This window comes from Salvia splendens, chromosome 8, assembly GCF_004379255.2.
Source record: "Salvia splendens isolate huo1 chromosome 8, SspV2, whole genome shotgun sequence".
NCBI lineage: Eukaryota > Viridiplantae > Streptophyta > Magnoliopsida > Lamiales > Lamiaceae > Salvia > Salvia splendens.
This window is the reverse complement of record NC_056039.1, coordinates 15,446,564-15,465,290: the sequence shown is the minus strand read 5'-3', so window position 1 is coordinate 15,465,290 and position 18,727 is coordinate 15,446,564. Positions and strand designations below refer to the sequence as shown.

General features: G+C 40.5%; 1 protein-coding gene across 1 annotated transcript; it reads right to left on the bottom strand.

Annotated features, from left to right (window-relative positions):
- Positions 1–10,172: 10,172 nt before the first annotated feature.
- On the bottom strand, positions 10,173–14,582 carry LOC121743085 (protein ORANGE, chloroplastic-like). Its single transcript, XM_042136275.1, has 8 exons — positions 14,262–14,582; positions 14,059–14,173; positions 13,865–13,981; positions 13,678–13,764; positions 13,029–13,105; positions 12,245–12,372; positions 11,523–11,659; positions 10,173–10,585 (listed from the first exon to the last, which is right to left on the bottom strand). The coding sequence occupies exons 1-8, from the start codon at positions 14,435–14,437 to the stop codon at positions 10,508–10,510; spliced, it is 915 nt and encodes a 304-aa protein (XP_041992209.1). The 5' UTR covers positions 14,438–14,582; the 3' UTR covers positions 10,173–10,507.
- Between the last annotated feature and the right edge of the window lie 4,145 nt (positions 14,583–18,727).

Genomic DNA, 18,727 nt, shown 5'->3' with positions numbered 1-18,727 from the left:
CTATCTGGTGCTATTTCAAATTTTATTTAAGGGCCCATTTGATTTATTTTCCTTATTAGGTAAGTATAGGGGGGATTATGGAGAGGATGAAAATTTGAATTAAAGTCGGTGCAGCTTTTGTAGGGTGGCAGCGGCTGGGAGTGGCGCGTGAGCAGAGAGAAGGGACACGCTGACCAATCAGAGGCCAGCAATCTCAACCGCCTCCCATCTGAAGCGTCGCGACCGGCAACCCCTGATAACCGGTTACAACCACCTGCAACTGCTCTCTCTCATCCAAATTAAACTCACCGTCCCAGCCCTTTTCCCTCACAAACCCTCATTTACACTTTCTCTCCCAAAAGTTTCTTTCCCATTTCCACCAGTTCAAACCCTACTTTCCACCACCAAATCGTAAATTTCCGATCATGGGGAAGAAAGCGTTCGCCAAGAAAATCAAACCTCGCCGCCAAGAAACCCCGGAGGCACAACCACAGCCAAATCCACCACCACCGGCACCGACCGCTCAGCCGCCACCCATGATTTCCATGGATGCCATGATGGCATTTCTTCGCCAACAAGACCCGACAAGGGACTGGACGACGGCCCTGACCAGTTTCGGCCAAATGGGGGGCGTAGGAACCGCACCCAGTGAAATTCCGCCTGCACCGATCAGCCATACAGCAGTACATTCAGAGGAGGGAACTCCCTCGGCGACCTCGCCATCGGAAACCTCAGTACCCAATTCAGCGGAACTTGACGATGTCGCTGCCCATTACGACTCTAACCCTGAGGAGGGTGAGGCCAGGACGAGTCAGGAACATGGAGACAAAGAAGGGAGCGGTGAGACAGAGAAGACACCGATAGCAGAGCCGGTTCCTCAAGGAGTAGTAGGAGAGACCATAGATCTAAATGAGACGGCCAGAAAGCAGGGCCTTATGACGGATGAAGAATTTCAAGCGATTCTGGAAGGGGCATATCGGCAGGAAGAAGACGCTGCCAGGATGGTTGAGGGACCGGACCTCAAATCCGGGGTAGCAGGAGGAATGGTGGAAGACAAGTCAGAAACTCCCCAGCAAGAAAAATGGGCAGTTGAGGAGCATACTGCTTAGAAGGAGACGGTAGAGAGTTTAGAGGAATCTGAACAAGTAGCACCACCCGTGATAAAACCAAAGGTAGTTAAAAGAAGTTAGTGTTGAAGGGAGACCAGAAGGAGGTACAACCGAAGCCGCAAAGGGTATCGCAGCGATGCCTGGGCAAATGGGCAGCTAGTAAGGCGAAGCCGAACACAGAGACAAATCCCGTGGAGATCTTGAGTGAAGAAGAAAGGACCACTCCCACAAAACCTGGGGAGGAGCCTTTACCTGTTACCGACCTAGAGGATACTGCAATGGAAACCAGAGCGGTATCTTCAACACTGAGTGGCCAAGGTGAAGAGGCTGACGGGATGGCTGAGGGTCTGGACCTCGCATCCAGGTCAGTAGGCCACAAGGAGACCAGTCCTACTATCCAGGATCAACTTTCAACACAAGCTGAGAAGGAACCTGAAGAAGAGAAAGACAAAAATGACGGAGAGGAAGTTAGATACCGTGAAGAGAGAAAACGAAAGGGGAAGGCCCCTATGAAGAAGAAGCCCAGCAACAAGAAGCCACGTACAGTAAACACTGGCATAGTCATTACTGAGTCAGTTCAGCAAGTCCAGGAACACCGAAGGGAGCGAAGTGATAGCGAATACGCTGCCAGCGAGGAATCAGCCTCCGACAGCGATATCTCTTTGGAGGCTGAGGAGTACGCAGAACAACATCTTCAGAATGATCATCGAGAGTTAATCCACCCACCGGTAGAGAGACTGAGGTATCGGCGCTGGACAGTGGACCTTACTGATGATCTGGTGGAGGAGATGAAGCTTTTCGACTCGAAGGAGCTACAGAATGCTTTCGATAGCAAGGATGAAGAGAGTAAGCAGGTGAAGAGCGGAAAAGTACTTCACATTCCTTCCTTAGATGAGTTAGGTGCCCGCAAGCAATTTCTATCTTATTTGCACGCGTTAGGATTCGAATGGTTGTTGGAGAATGGGGATCCGAGTGTCCCGGTTAGATTAGCGAAGGAGTTTTTCACGACCTTTAGGTTTAAGGTCACCACTGATCTAGATGAGGAATGTATCAGTTTTAGGTTGTTTGGCGGAGAGATACGGATGAGCTTGATAGAGTGGACCGTGCGTCTGGGAATGTGCAGTTTAGAGGAGGCCATAGGGCCTGAGTAGAGAAGTAGGGAGCGGGAATTCCCCGCAGGCATGTGGAATTTGAGCCTCAGGAAGCCTGGGAGGAACTTACTCACCCTGATGCAGGGCAATTCCAGTCCACTATTTCCCGCTCCGTTCTTTTCAACAACCCAATTCTGCGTCTTGTACAGCTTTACCTGGATTTCAATTTATTGGGGCAGTCAAACTCCGCTGTTAGGACATCGATGACGGAGTTATATCTTCTCTGGTGCGCCAAACAGGGAAGGAAGTTGCATCTGGGTTTTTGGACCGCCTACGAATGCCATCTAATTGCCACCCACCCAGCGAGGAACCTCACTCTCTGCCATGTCTTGGGAGTGTTCGTCAGAAACAACATCATCATCACGGAGGCCGAAGACTTATCCGACCAGATCATGGTGGATCCTCCTGGTCTTTTTGATACACCTTTGTTCGTCCGAACGAACACCGTTTACATGAGGCAGGGCGCACCCCAATTCTACGCAATGGGAGAAGAAGCTATACCGACTGGGAGATCTGCAGCACATCCGGGAACACAAGATCAGGAGCAGAGACAGGAAAAGCTAGAGAATGCTGTGGATGAGATAGCGGAGGAAAACAGACAGATGAGATCAGAAATGACACGGTTAGCATCAGTAATGGAAGGGATCCTGAAGGAGTCTGCAGGACAGACGAGGCAGAGTCAAAAGCAAGAAGCTTTGGAGACGATTGTTACCAGGCTAGGAGAGGAAAACCACCGGTTGATAACAGAAATTGCCAGGATGGCGTCCGTGATAGACGAGATATTGATGGAGTTAACACAACGAGGCCAAGAGGAAACTGTTGAACCAAGTGGCCATGGAGGTCGAGCTAATGAAACACGAGTATCAGCGGAGGTATTAACCGAGACGATAGAAGCAGAGCAGAAACTAGAGGCGGAACAAGAGGAAGGAGATGCCGAAGAGTCGGCAGAATCTGGGAACAAGCAATCCGAGAATGAGGAGGAGAAACCGGTAGAACCACCTGCACCACAACCTGCCCCGCGAAGGAGCAGGAGGAACAAGTGACCACCACACCTACTGACCAGTTAGTTTTTTTTATGTTTTTAGTTTTCCGTATTTCTGTTTGTGTTTTGTTTATTTAGGTAGTATAATTTTTGTTTGTGCGCAAACCCCATTCATAACACTTAGCCTATTTTATAGTCTAAGTGTGAGAAGTTAAGGGTTTGTCTTTTTGGCGCATGTGTTTGTGTTTTCTGTTTTCTTTTTCGTAAGCATGTTGGCTCACACTTAGCCCATTGCATGGCCTAAGTGTGAGGAGTTTTGTATATATGTGTGTTTTGTTTGTTGATTTCTGTTTAGGTTTTCAAACTCTCCCACTTAGCCCATTCCATAGTCTAAGTGTGAGAAGTTTTAGTTTTAATATGTTGTTTTTGTCTGTTTATCTATGTGTCCATCATACTGGCCATTACCTTTTCCACTTCACAGCCCTATCTGAGGGCAGACACTTGTGAAGTGGGAGGGGGGACGCAATGACCAGTATGATGAATGTGTATATGTGTGGTATGTGTTTGTGCTTGTGTTAGTGTCCTGTTAGGTATAGTTTTTTTTTTTTGTTGATTGGGCTTAAAACTCAACTGTCTTGAGCTGACGGTAAGCGGAATTGAGGGAAATAAGACATGCTGGAAAACAGAAACCACCCTCCTTAGTACCTCCTAGCCAGGATAGATGATGTGAGTATGAGATAAAAGCTCATACTTAGAGCCAAACACGAAAGACCTCTTAAAATGTGAGTTATAAGCTTTAAGTGGAACCACTTTCCACATGTTTAGAAAAGAAAAGAGCGGCTGCCACAAATTGCCTAGGGTGAAGTGACTGCATGTAGCAACACTGAAGGCAGTAGGAACCCCCCCCCAAAAAAAAACCACCTTTAGAACCTCTTTTCTAACTCTTTATACCCAGATAAATACTCCTAGCCACTGGGACTGTGTGTGTGCAAGGCATGAAGTGAATGATGCTTAGTGGCTAGAAGGGTATACAAGAAAGCAGAATCCAGCTGGACAAGAAAGTTTGGAAGAAAATCGGCCAGGGAGTCATCCCAGGCCCAAAAAGAAGGTATAAGGGTGGCGAAGCCACGGGGGAAAAAGAAAAAAAAAGAGAAGAAGAAAGAATATGAAGAAAATGGTCAGAAAAAAACTCGGCCACAAAAAAAATGAAGAAGGAATAAGGGTGGCGAAGCCACAAGAAGCTACTGACCAGTTGGAGATCATAGCCAGAAGTGCCAGCCAAGAGAAGCAAAAACCAAGAGCCCAAATGCACACAGTTCCCCCACCTCAATGAAGCAGAAATTTTGAACCTAGAGCCTTAGGAACATCCACCCCAAAACATTACAAGCCAATAGCCCATTTACAAGCTTTTAAGTCCTTCAGTCGCTGCACGAGAGATCTAAGTCCGAAGCATTTTGTGGTCCAGCAATTAGAGAGAATAGTCCTAATACTCCTGGTGAGGTATGAGTGACTGAGTGAACCTAGTGTTCGGCCGAGAGTGTGGGCGATCTTGACAAGCGGATGTACTGACTGGAAAAGAAAAGGGGGGCGGCAGAAGTTCAAGGTTGTCTAAGGCCGGATTGCACCTGATCCCGAGGGGAGGGATGGTTGAAAATATAACCCGATCTTTGTGTTTTAGTCTTTTTATGTTTGTTTGTGTGTTTTTTCTATGTTTGTTCAAGTGTTTTTCTTTGCGTCGTAGTATAGAGTCTAGTTTAGGTAGAGTCGGTCAGGGGAGTAACCAGGCTAGAATTCGACTTATTTCTTTTTTTTGTTTGTTCTTCACGCTTGAGGACAAGCATGTGGTAAGTGTGAGCAGTTTGTTAAGTCGTATTCTAGGCCTTGGTTACTGGTGAGTATGATGTGCATATTTGAACTTTATCTGTAAAACAAGTTGCTTAAGCGTGCAGGTTGAGTGTTCTAGCCAGTAGGCAAAGCTTCAGATACTTCAGGTGAAAAAGGCGTCAGGACGATTACGTACTGACCAGTATACATACAAAAATGGCTCGAGATGGAGAAGAAGGATAGCTGGGACTGATCAACCACAATTAAGGGCAAAGAAGTCATCTCACCACAAGGTTTTACCCTAAAATCAAGGGTAAGCCTCCCTATAAAAGGAAGCCACTTGGAGAGAGAAAGGATCATCAACAGATTCATCATCATCACTCTTAGGTAGAATTCTCTCGGTAGTTCAGTCCTTCAGCCCAGTCCAGAGTCTCGTTCCTCGCCACTGCCATGGTCACTTGAAGATCAAGAAGTTCCCAGAGTTCCAGACGTTCTCATCCAGTCATCAAGATCGTAGTTAGAAGTTCCATCGCCCGGCGTGGCAAAAAACTTTTATTTCGCTTTCGTAGTTAAATTGCTTGTTTTTCCTTACGCTGGATCTTTGTTTGCTTTTGAATTTCACCGCCTAGAAGTACTTTGTTTGAAGATCCAAACATGTTTTATGCTATGAAGTTATTTTCTGTTCAGTTTACTTCGCCGATCTCTTTTCCTTCTGCCTAGTTAGCTTAGATCTAGAGTTTCTGATCGTTTTGAGTATCGAATCATGTGTTTCCAGTTAGTAGTTTATTTCTTCGAGTTAGCATAATCTGTTTACTTTTATTTCATAGAGGTTTGTTTCATGCAAGGTGCAGTTATGTGTTTCCTGTTTTCTTCCATGCTGATCAGTAGGCGGGATTTCAGTTTCGATGTTTGATTTTCGATTTGGAATGTTTGATTGTAGATCTGTGTTCGTGAGTTATTAATCTGTGTTTTTATGGTGTTGAATCTGGTTTGTTTTCTGATTTTAGTTTGTGTTTGTTGAAGAAGATGATGTTCATATCCAAGTTTGAGACCACTTTGCTTTTTAGACGCTTTTTGCTTTTTGTCCTTCACCTTTAGTACACCCTGCAGATCTGTCAGCCTAGTCACCACAACTACCACTTATTCTCTGCTTTTCTGTTTAGCCTTTTATAGAAACCTAGTACTTTCCGCATATTTTCTGTTACACCGCATCCACCATAATTCCACGTACACCACTACATGTCGACCACCATTCACCCTTCCTATTCAGTAGGACACCATCTTAATTTCCCGTCTAGGTAGAGACTCAACCCAAGCGTGGTAGCTAACCAAACCATCCAAAATATCACCCAATCTGTCCAACCGTCACCATCTCTGTGGGATTCGACCCCTACCTTCACTATACTACCCAGTAGAAGAGGGTTGAGGATTCTTTGAAAGTAGGTTCTAGGCTAGCGGAGATTCTTATACTGATCAGTATGATAGATCCTTGCTTGAGCGACACCTACGCAAACCATGCTCTTTCAATCTTCTTCCAAGAGTTCTTGAGAGAGAGTGTGTGTGTGTGTTTTTGCGGCTCGTAGAGAATGTCTTTTTTTGCCCTAGCTCTTGCCACTTATTTTCTCTCCAAAAAATCACGTCTGGCATTAAAAAATCGTCAGATTGACGGACCCGGCCGGGTGGAATGATTGCATAGGAAATTCACCCGGCCGGGTAGAACTCTCTGGAGTCTTCATGAACAAAACAGGCAACCCGGCCGGGTAGAATTATTCAACATAAAATCCACCCGGTCGGGTAGCACTCTAGGCAGTCGCGCGCGGCTTTCGTTGATCGGCCATATCTCTCTCATCCGAACTCCGATTGGGGCGTGTGAGGTACCCACGCGAAGCTCTTTCGATGATGAAGATAATGGTAGTCATATTAACGTTTGAAGCAGACCCCAGCCTCATCTTGGCTCATTTTGACCATTTTTACCTATTTTAACTTCAAACACTAGATAAACTCATCAAAACACCTTTATAGTGATATATGGACATAAACTCTAAGATAATGCAATGAAAGCACACAAAAGATCATGTTTAATGTCCAATAAAACAGTTAAAATCCGAGTTTATCACTTTTGATCAAATAAAACTCTCTTCTCACCAATTGGGCAGCTGATTGTCTTCACAAAAACAGGCCACCGTGGGTATATGCCATCGGCCAAGTAGTACCCCATGTGGTATTGACGGCTGTTGGCAGTGAACTCGATGGCCGGGCCGTTGCCATTGCATTGCTCGGTGAAGAGGGTGGATGAGTTGAGGACGTTGATGTCGTTGTTCGACCCGGCTACGCCGAAGTAAGCATGCCAGATCCAGAGCCGATGGTCAGTGATGGCTTCGAGGATCATCGTCGGGTGGCTGCCCTTGTATCCACTAGTGAATTGGCCTCTCAACGCCGTCGGACAATTCTTCCACTGCCAGTGCATACAGTCGATGCTCCCTAGCATCCCAGGAAAGCCGTGCGCCGTCTCGTGCATCTTCATCAGGCCCTGGCAATCAGTGGCAGTCGGCTAACACAAATATGTGTCGTTGTAGGCCTCCACAACTCCCATACAAAATCTCCTTAGGCACTCCCGGCCTGTTGTATCTCCGACGTGGAGGTACTCGTCGAAGATGTCCGTCGGGGTGCCGTAGGCCAACTGACGGATTGCAGCCGTGAACTTTTGCAACGGTGTAAGGCCGGGTCTGCCAATGCCGTCTTCCCAATACGTCATGTATTCATCACGGGACGACAACGTCCGGACAATGCTGAGAAAAAGGTAACGCGGCATTCTAAACCGGCGGCGGAAAACAGTCGGTCCCCACCGTGGTTGATCGGCAAAATAGTCTGCAACCAGACGTTGGTGAGCTGCCGCGTGGTCACGTCGGACAGACGTCCGACGTCGAATAGGCCTGTTGATCTGCTCCGCCGCCACTGCCTCCTCGCGCTGCATTTCGACTAAGCATTTCGCCATAGCCTCTTCAACGGCTACATCTAAGGCTTCCGAGGTCGAACTACCTGACTCCGAGGAACTAGAACTAGTGGTGTCGTCGTCGTGGTTCATTTTGATATGCGAGAGAGGTAGAAATGTGAGAGATGAGCGAAATGAGAGAGGCGAGATGTTCGTATGAACAAGTGAATGAGAAACGAGGTTTAAATAGACAAAATTCAGAAAAATAAAAAATAAAAAAAACGCGTGTCATCGTCCGCGCCCATCGTCCGCCTAGCCCACAATGGGGCGCCCGATGGCGCGGACGATAGGCCATCGTCTGCGCTTCTTCCGCGGACGATGCATCGGGCGTGGGCGTAGGGCGCGGAAGATGGCGGGCACCCACAATGAAGGCATCGTCCGCGCCCGAGGACGATGACCGCCATCGGACGCTCCATCGTGGGTGTCCTTAGTATTTTATAATGACGATGATGTTAGCCATCGAATTAAATTCTAGGAACATTCTTGAGAAAGTCTCTACCAACATGTGATTGTCAGTTTTCTTGACTAAAACTTGTACACGTATATCAATATTGGGCAAGTACACTTTTGTTCAAGGGTCCAACTAAGAGCATCCACAATAGCGCCTAGCGCACCGCCTAGCCGAGCGCCGGCGCTAGGCGGTGCGCTAGGCGGTCTATTGCAGCCGCCCAGCGATTTTCGCGAAAAAAAACCGCCTAGCGCTCGGCGGTTCCGTGGCGATAGGCGATCCGCTAGGCGCTATTGCAGCGTCCGGATCGCCTAGCGCACCGCCTAGCGCGAATTTTTAATTTTTTTTTTGTTTCCGAAACACTATATATACGCGACTTGCCCGTCATTATGTAATTTTTTTTAATTAATGTACTTTTTAAATTTTAATAATATTATTGAATTTTCTCGTATATGTATCGTAAATTAAATTGCGTATTTTGTGTGATTGTTAATTATTTGTTTTATATAATTTTGAGTGATGTGGCTATTGATGTGGCTGGGCTATTTATGATGTGGCTAGGCTATGGCTGGGCTATTTATGATGTGGCAGGAGGATTTTTAGTGTTGATAATGTGGCAGGAGGAGTTTGTGGCTAGGCTATGGCTGGGCTATTCCTGGGTTATTCCTATTGTGGATAGCCTAAATAGAGTTTTATGAATATATTAAAAATAAAAAATAAATACCAATTTTCATGGTACAATATTATCGTTTTCTAATTTACATTATAAAACTAAAAATATAAAAAGTTAACACAACGTCTTATACTTTTATTCCTTTTAAGATTGGACAATGTGAACATGAAACATCGACCATAAAAATTTTCCATATAAAATATACTTCATCTATCTAAATAATACTCCCTCCGTCCACGAAAAATAGGGCATTTTCATTTTCTGCACTCGTTTTGAAAAAAATGATAATAAATAGTTAAAGTTGAGAGAAAGTAAAGTATGAGAGAGAATAATATAGAGAAGCCTCTTGTCTATTTTATTGCCTCTCTTATTTTTCTTTCTCTCCGCTTTAATTATTTATTATCATTTTTACAAAACGAGGGCAGAAAATGAAAATGACCTATTTTTCGTAGACGGAGGGAGTACTATTAAGGAAATTCGGAGTAAGCTATAGTTACAATTTTTCTAATTCATGAAACACCATCAGGACAAAGACGTAGTATTAGATAATTTTACAAAACAACTAAACAAATAATACAATGTACGCTAATATCACAACAATTATCAGTTTGGAGGGAGTATATAAATAATGAGTTAGCAAGAACTTTTCATAAATGGAAATGAACTATTCTTTATGCGACAAACTATAAAGAAAAGAATCCCTATTTTTATGGAACCGATGGGTTAATATTTATGGGCTAATTTTTAAAAATAGCAATAGTAATAGTTTTTTTATGTATAAATATTTTTTTATACATTTTTAAAAGAAATATAATATGTTGTACATCGCGAATCAATCTTTCTTTTTAGTAATTGAATATCTCTTTAATTGATCAATGTGTAATATTTTGAATCCTCATTAGTAATGGAATCCAAATAATCTCTGGATTGATAAGAAGATGAGTTCAATTGGCTAAAATCCATTACTTGATAAATGTTGGTTGATCTTGATCCTATATTTTTGTTGTAGTTCTATGATTCAAAGGATCATTTCCTATTTGATACGGAAAGTAGAAATGCTTACAATGATACTACACTAGTTTACAATAAAAGTGAAGTTGGATCTAAAGTTACAAAACATACAACGACCTATACTTTTTCCCGTTGCAACCGCCATACGTGTATATCTAAATTTTGTAGTCAAACTCACAAGGTAGGATTTCTGTCTTTCAATTCATGCGAGAGAATGTTCAATATTTTACAACTCACCTAACTCAATGATAGATATATCTCAGACGACGTTTGGATCAAATGTGGTAAATTGTGGAGGACGAAAAGATTCACATTTTAGCAGTCGTAAAACAAGAAAATCAGTCTAAGGGGTCAATCCTTGGATCATGCTCACTCGCCATAGCCATCCCTGTGCATAGACAAGTAGGGCACATGACCTGCGAAAAGACACATGAGACAAACTACATTTATAAGTTCAAGCACCAACTTTCCTATGTAATGACTTGCAACATACTCCCTCTGTCCAGCAATAAACGTCCCATTTTGCCATTTTCGTTCGTCCACCAATAAATGTCTCATTTTCTTTTTTACTACTTTTGGTAATAGACCTCACATACCACTAACTTTATTTCACTCACATTTCATTATAAACTCGGACCCACATTCTACTAACCCTTTCTATTCACTTTTCACTACATTTCTTAAAACCCGTGTCCAGTCAAACTTGGCCTCATATCAGTGGACGGACAGAGTAAGAGAATAACTCGTGTGCATCCAAATCATATGGGTGCAACCACCCTAACTAAATTCAGTTATAGCTCATCAATCCCCCATTAGGGTTTATTTGTCATGACTAGGATTCAATTAAGTCAGATGCATTGTGCATCGGTGTGCCAGAATGTCCATCTCAGAATATTAGTTGTCTGGACGGAATTCGATCTCTTACATCCATCTTCTTTGATTATCTGTATTCTTCTGGTCAGCTATCTTACAATATAGCAATCCACTAACTTCAAACCTCTAAGTATACTAACAAATCACATAAAGGATTATTAATCAGATGGGATTTTAGTCTTGATACTAAACCAGACATTTTCTGAGATTGACATAATTGGTTTAAGGGAATCTAATGCGTTTGACAAAATAAAGCAGATGCACAGACCTCCACTATATATTCTAGGCATACTATGCTTATAACATTAAACTAATGGGTTTATCTTATCTTAACAATTAGTAACATATTTTTGGTCAAGAATGCCAACCCTTTACCATTATATTGTTCAAGTAGTCCATTTACCCCATCTGATAACAGAAATAAGGCACTGTCTTGAGAGAAAGGAATATCAATGTCAACCTGAAGCCCGACGAACGTACCTTTCCTGCCCCCAAACAATTGGAGCACCTCTCTGTCTTAGGTGGTGACAATGGCTGATCCCCACCATTAAACGTTGAGACTGGTTCAATAAGAACAAGAGAGCCAGTACTTGAACAACGAGCACATGCCAGATATCCTGTAAGAAAGCATATTTCATAAGCACCAACAACATTCTCAGCTGTATGTAGCTAGTTTAAATTTTAAATAGGAATCTTGGCTGCTTGCCAATAACAGGACAAGGTACTTTGTGAAAAGAAATGTAGCTGACTGCATAAAGTACTGCTCAACTGGAATAGTTAGCTTACCAAAGTTGTGCAGGGAAGAAAGTCTTAAGAAAAAGCATCGCTCACTCTTTTTGTTGAAATTCTCTTTTTATTGAATGTTGCATATTCCCGAGTTCTATGAAACTGATATCCACTCATAAAATTCATAATTTGTGTAAGCAATCTTCACTGTATCATTCCACTTTTATTGGATGTAATACACCTTAAGGAGGTGTTTTACATTAGGTGATATACTTTGCTAAGATTCATAAAATGATTCCAAAAAGGAAAATAAAAATAAAAAAAAATCATAAAATGATATATAGTCTATTACGTTGATGGACTAAAATTTTCTCACCAGGTAAAATGTTACACTGTCCTCGATACTACACCGAAAGTAAGATTTCTTCCTCATGTAGCATGTAACATAATGAACACAGATGACATCTATTTACTACCTGTGCCGAGACAGTACTTGCATCTCTTATGCTCCTGCAGCTTTACATTGTTTATCTCCACCACCATCAAAGCAGATATTACTCCAACTGCTCCACCCGAGAAAGAAGCCACAATGGGATCAACTTCACTGCAATGTTTATAGAGAGAACTCTCTCAGTAAGAACTTTGGAGCAGAAGGCAAGCTTTGAACTCCAAATTAACGACAAAAAGAAACACAAACAATTTGAAGAAAACTCAAGAATTAATAACCCTTCCAACAGTAGATTACGCTTGTACAGTAACAAAAACAACAATAAATAAATATTGTCTTCTTCATAGAATTCACACGACAAGTGCAGAGTACGTTTTGAAAAAAAAAACACAGCTACGAGAACAAGTTAATTCATCAAGACCAGATGATTGAAGGAAAATGAGTACCTTAGAGAGCTCTAAAGTCCCCAGGTTATGTTAATAAACAAAGAAGATCAGTTATTAAGACTGGATAATTTATTACACAGAAGCTATTAGCAGAGACATGCTAGAAAAGTGCCCAATAATTCTTAAATATGAGCATGGATGAAAAGGCAGAAATATTAAATAGAGTAGTAACAATACTAAATGATCATATATTTTTTCTTTGATATCGTCATACAGTTAGGCTCCATGACCAGCTCATGTGATCGTACAGCTAAACTAATCATGAACTCTAGTAAGAAGAAGGAAAGCCAGATATAGAGCATGGGGACACACTGCACCATCTAAACATGCTAACTGCTAAGGTGATCAAGACTCCACGAAGCATACCTCAATTGCATTGGAAGATGCATACTACTGATAAAATCACTGTATGAAGTCCCTCCAATTCCAAGTTTTAGCTCCAGCTGGAAATATGCAGTAAAAGGTATTACAATGACTTGAAGCCATTCCGGCTTCTTAAGAATACTAGACAAATGGGGGTCACAAGAATCGTACTACATGGATAATATTTTAGTGTTGTTGCATAACAAATGCATAAAACATATTGAAAGGGAATCAAGAAATTCACATAAAATTTAAGGTGAAAAACTGCAAGTGAAAGAATTCTATTGGAGAACACTGCTGAAAAAAATTGTTCCAAATACAAGGAAATAGCATGCTTGATTGGAGTAAGACTAAACTGAAGATAATACAGGGACACTGCATAAATTTTATGCACAAACTTGAAGTGAAGATGAAAGTGCATTTGAATTCTTAGAGAAACGAATCTATATGGGAGTTTACAATCACACTTCAAGAGAAAAGAATCTTTATGGTAGGGTTTGCTGTTGGGGTGGGGGCCAGGAGGGTTACTTCACAAGAAAATTTGTGTACATATAGACTTCTTACTTTTCAACAGAAAAAAGAAACAATATCATAGCATAAAGAGTTGTCACATAATTACAAGCTGCAAGTGCCTTTTCCCGATAGAACTTACAGTGGGTGCTAGAAGTCCGCCAAAAAGCATGAACCCCGCGATAAGAGAAAAACAAGTAGCATAGTACTGCTTAAGGTTTGTGGAGTTCTGCACAGAACATACTTGTCAATTATCAGATGCCACTGTCTGAAGATAGGTTCAGCTGTTAATGCAATACAGACAAGACCATGCAAAATTAGGCGTTTACCAAAGGAGGTAAAAAGGGAATGAAAGATGGGAAGTTTGGAAGCTCATTTTCTTGCTCTTCTTTTACAATCCCAAGCTCGGTGTTTTTAATCCTTTGCTGTATTCTAAGCCGACGAACCTATCAATTTATGTGAAATACGTCAGAACTTTTACAAAGCTTCAAGCAGAAAATTAAATTCAACAAAATAAACGTACCTCCTCCATTAGCAAAAATATCTTATTTCTCCGACCTCGAATATTATCCTGGATCTCCTGTATTTCCATTTTTGCGAAATCCTGAACCGTCTCGGGTCCTTCTATTATGCAAAACCTGCGTAAAATCAGAATAAATCTCAATCAATTACTGGAAAAACAGAACACCAAATAAACGAAAAAACAATTCAATTCGTGTCGCTTACGGAACGGAAGTCTTGTCATCGGATGCGGAAAAGGAGGAGGAGGCGGCGTCCGACGCCTTGGGCGGCCATTTCACGATGGGTTGGAGCTTTCTGTGGAGGTACCGCCTCGATCCCGATGAATCAAACGGCGCGGTGGAGTGAGAGATGGATAGAATTCGACCAGAAGATAGCATCATTTTCCTACGAGTGAATTTGGGGAAGAAATTGAAGGGGTAATTTCATGAGATCAGGGTTTTTGAGAATGGCGACAACAATGTCAACGAGCTATGAGCATCTACTCAAACTCAGCAGAACTGATTCCCACCAGAATATTAGGTGGCACGTGTCCGGCGATGGAGATTCACATATTAAGAGCACTCACGATAGGGACATCCAAAACACCGCATGCCACGTCATAAGGATATTCCACAGCACTGCCCCGTCATAAAGACATCTCACTCCACAATAGCGGACATCCCCAATGACATCCCGGCGGACATCCCAATAATCAAAATTCACTAATTCATAAATATACAATTTTACGGAATTAAAATTTCGACATGAATATGAAAAAAATACAACCATTTTATTTAAAAAAATCATACATATTTAAATTAAAAAAAATACATAGTTCACAAAAAAACACATCCCTAACCAAAAAATGATTCAAACAAAGTACATGTTATGCCTTGAATCTATATAGTTTGCCGCTAGCCGAACGGGGGTCCGGGGGCGTGGAGTGCCCCTGGCCCGACGGTATGATATGTTTTTGTTTTAGGCCTTCATTTTTTACGATAATACATGCGTTAGAGTTTTTTTAAAAATCGTATATATAGAGTTTGCAACGAGCCGTATATATAAAGTTTTTATAAAAAATCAAAATTTGGGACGTCCGTCGGACGTCCGCTGAAACCAGCGGACGACCTCTTGTCCGCAAGGGACGTCCGCGTCTGCCCATTTCGACGCAATAGCGGACGTCTGCCGGGACATATGCTATTGCGGATGCTCTAATATATGTTAAACAAATTAATTATATTGGTTAATTGCATTTAATTATGAATTTGTCGTATATGTAATTAAGTCAGTGCATACAAAATTGCATATGTATCCAAATGAAGTTGGGTGGTTGCAGTTTGATCTAGTGTAATCTTGTAGTATTTTTATAGCTAATATGGATTGATTTTATTGATTATTAAATATTGCGATATTTGATTTGTTTTCTTTATTATTAATACTCATATATTAAGTTCTTAACCAATTTTGAAATTATTGTGATTTTAAACAACTCTCCAAATTTCTTTGTCTTTGTTATAAATTTTAAATTATCGGCATATATTAAACCATCAATAAAGAATTCACATTACATACACGAGCTTTATAATTTATGGATGTAAGGTCACTTTCTAAATTATGAAATCCAATAATGATCTAGATTCTAGAGTTTCTGCATTTAACGAGAAGAGAAGAGGGGATATTATTTTAGGTCCGTGAATTTTTTTCCGATACTAATTTTGGTCAGTAACATTTTAAAATATCTTTTGAGGTCTATTCATATTGGTATAATATCGTTTGAGCTACATTATTACTATTTTAAAATTTTTAGATGAAAATACCCTCAAGCTCATGAAGGACATTTCAATCTATTTATTCTTTCTTTATTATTAAGAGTGAACTACATAAACCATCGAGATAAAACGCAGCTAATGTCTGCAGAGTCAAAATATATTCCACCAGGTTTATTATATTTATTTATAATATCTATGGATTAAATTGTGTATCAGATTCTGCAGCTAATGGCTGCAAAAGTCAACTTTGATTTGACAAAAGCGTAGGGCTGGCAAAATATACCGAAATACCACACTTACCGTACCGAAAAAATATCGAAAATACCGTATTTTCGGTATACCGCATTTTTCGGTACGGTATGATACCTTACCGTTAGATTAAGGTACGGCAAAGGTATGAATTTTGCATATACCGCGGTATACCGCATCATACCGCATTTACGGTATACCGCAATTTGCGGTATATACCGTTAATAATTATATATATTTAATATATTTATTATTTATAATATTATAATATTTAATATATTTATTATTTATAAATCAAACAAGTATGGTTTGCGGTATACCGCAATGTCGGTAAGGTAAATGTTTTCAAATATTGACATACCGAATTTTCGGTATGCCGCAATGCGGTATACCGAAAAATTCGGTAAGGTATAGGCATGACATTTTCTCATACCGCAATTTGTGGTACGGTATGCGGTATGACATTTTCGGTGCGGTATACCGTACCGTGCCACCCCTACAAAAGCGCAACCATGTGTTTAGTAAAAATGACTGAAATGCCCTGCAAGGCATAAGGGTATTTTAGTCCGAAAAATGGCTACAAATATATTATATGTGATTATGTTAAAGGCCAGAGACTTGTGGCGATATTTTTAAACGTCAGGGGCCTAAAGTGAAACAAATGGAAACGTTAGGGATGATTTATGTAGTTCATTCTATTATTAAAATATTTAATTTATCTCTCTTAATTATTTTTCCCCTTTTTCCTTCTCTTTGTCTTTTTTATTCCTCATTAAGAGAGATAAATTAAATATTTTAATTAAGAAGAGAAAATAAATAGACTAAAATACCTTTCATAGACTTGAGGGTATTTTTGTCCAATAAAATTTGAAATAGTGAAAAAGTAGCTCAAACAATATTACATTGAAATTAATAGTACCAAAATCATTATCATGGCAGAGTTTGCGGATCAAAAAAATGTTTCCTCTAACGGAAAATAATACTCCCTCCGTTCCATAGAAATAGATCATATTTCCTTTTTCGTTCGGCTTCATAGAAATAGTTCATATCCATTTATAAAAACCTTTTTCTTCTTCTTTTTCTTTTATCATTTATAGGCCCCACAATCCACTATACAATTTCAATATTTTTTCTCCTTCTCTCTTAATTTACCAATTATATATTAAAACTCGTGCCGAACCCAAATGGTCTATTTCTATGGGACGGAGGGAGTATATTGAACACACAGTTCAGAAATAATAATCTCTCCATCCACAAAAAATAGTCTTAGTTGTGGACGGCACGGATTTTAATCAGAAGTTGATAAAGTAAGAGAGAGAGAGTGAAAGTAGGTGAAGTAAGAGATATATGAGGAAAAAAGTGGGTAAAGTATTAGAGGGAGGAGAAGCTTGAAAAAGGTATGAAAGAGAAACTTTCCATTTTTAGAATGGGGACAATATTTTGTGGATATCTTAAAATGACAAAATGAGAATATTTTTCGTGGACAGATGGAGTATTGTATATCCTCACTAGATGTGGGCCAAGTGAAAATGAAGATTGAAACTCACATGGAAATGAAGCTGTAATTCCAATTGGAGATGGGCCTAGACAAAATGGGCCATCTTGCATGTTCCTTTATCCACTTTATTGGGCTCATAAAACTGTGTTCACTATAGTAGTTGACATGAGAGCAAGGATTCTCCCTATAAAATATCTCAAATAATTAATGATTTCTTATCTGACTATACTTCCATAGAACCATATTGAGAGGGTTTAAATAAAATTCTTATTAATATCAGTGAGAAATCTTCCAAGCCAATGAGCCAAAGATATATTTCATACGAATATTCAACGCTAAAACATTAGAAGATTCTAACGCCCCATTTTAGATTTGTTATATCATCTTATGAGTTTTGAGAGGAAAACCATGTGGAATAGCTTTACAAAGGAGAATATTCAGTATCCAGATATGTTAGCGTGATTAGTGTAGAAGTGGGTTTTATGGGCCCAATAATTGTGGGCTGCCAAACTGAAGAAAAATAAGGTCCAACATTATTAAGTGGACCCATTTATTTGTAAGTGCTTCCCACGCGTTTATCCAATTTTTTTATTTATAATATAGTCATCCTACTCCCCACCACTCATGGATATTCTTTTTGTGGAAATTATCGGTTAGGGATCGACTCTATGTCTCATACTCCCTACATTCACGAAAAATAATCTCATTTATAAACAACATAGGTTTTAATAATAAATTAGTAAAGTAGGAGAGATAGAGAAAGAAAAAATAGTGTTCAAGAAAACTTATTCCAAGAGTTCGAGATTAAATACTTAGGAGACCTCAATACTTCATGGGAATAGAAGTACAAAGGTCAGAAGGACGGATCTTCAATGCAGAAGACATACATTTTAGATATCATGACATAAATTGGACTATTGGATTGTAAGCCAGCCAACATACCCATGGAACACAATTATGGGTAGCAGATCACAGAAGGTCCAGAGTTGACAGATCAAGCAAGATATAAACGTCTAGGTGGGAAGCTCATGTACTTATATCCCACACCATACCTAATATTGCCTATGTAATTGGAGTTTGTAAGTCAGTACATGCACTGACTGCAGAAGGATCACTACGAAGCTGCACCTAGAATTGTCAAATGTTCCAAAGGTACAGTTAGACATGGTGTAATA

Excerpts from the sequence above, each read along its gene's own strand:
- LOC121743085 (XM_042136275.1), bottom strand. The coding sequence starts at position 14,437 with ATGATGCTATCTTCTGGTCGAATTCTATCCATCTCTCACTCCACCGCG. Across the intron at positions 13,765-13,864 it reads TTCCCTTTTTACCTCCTTTG|AACTCCACAAACCTTAAGCA; the intron begins GTAAACGCCTAA and ends TGTTCTGTGCAG. Across the intron at positions 11,660-12,244 it reads CAAGTACTGTCTCGGCACAG|GATATCTGGCATGTGCTCGT; the intron begins GTAGTAAATAGA and ends GCTTTCTTACAG.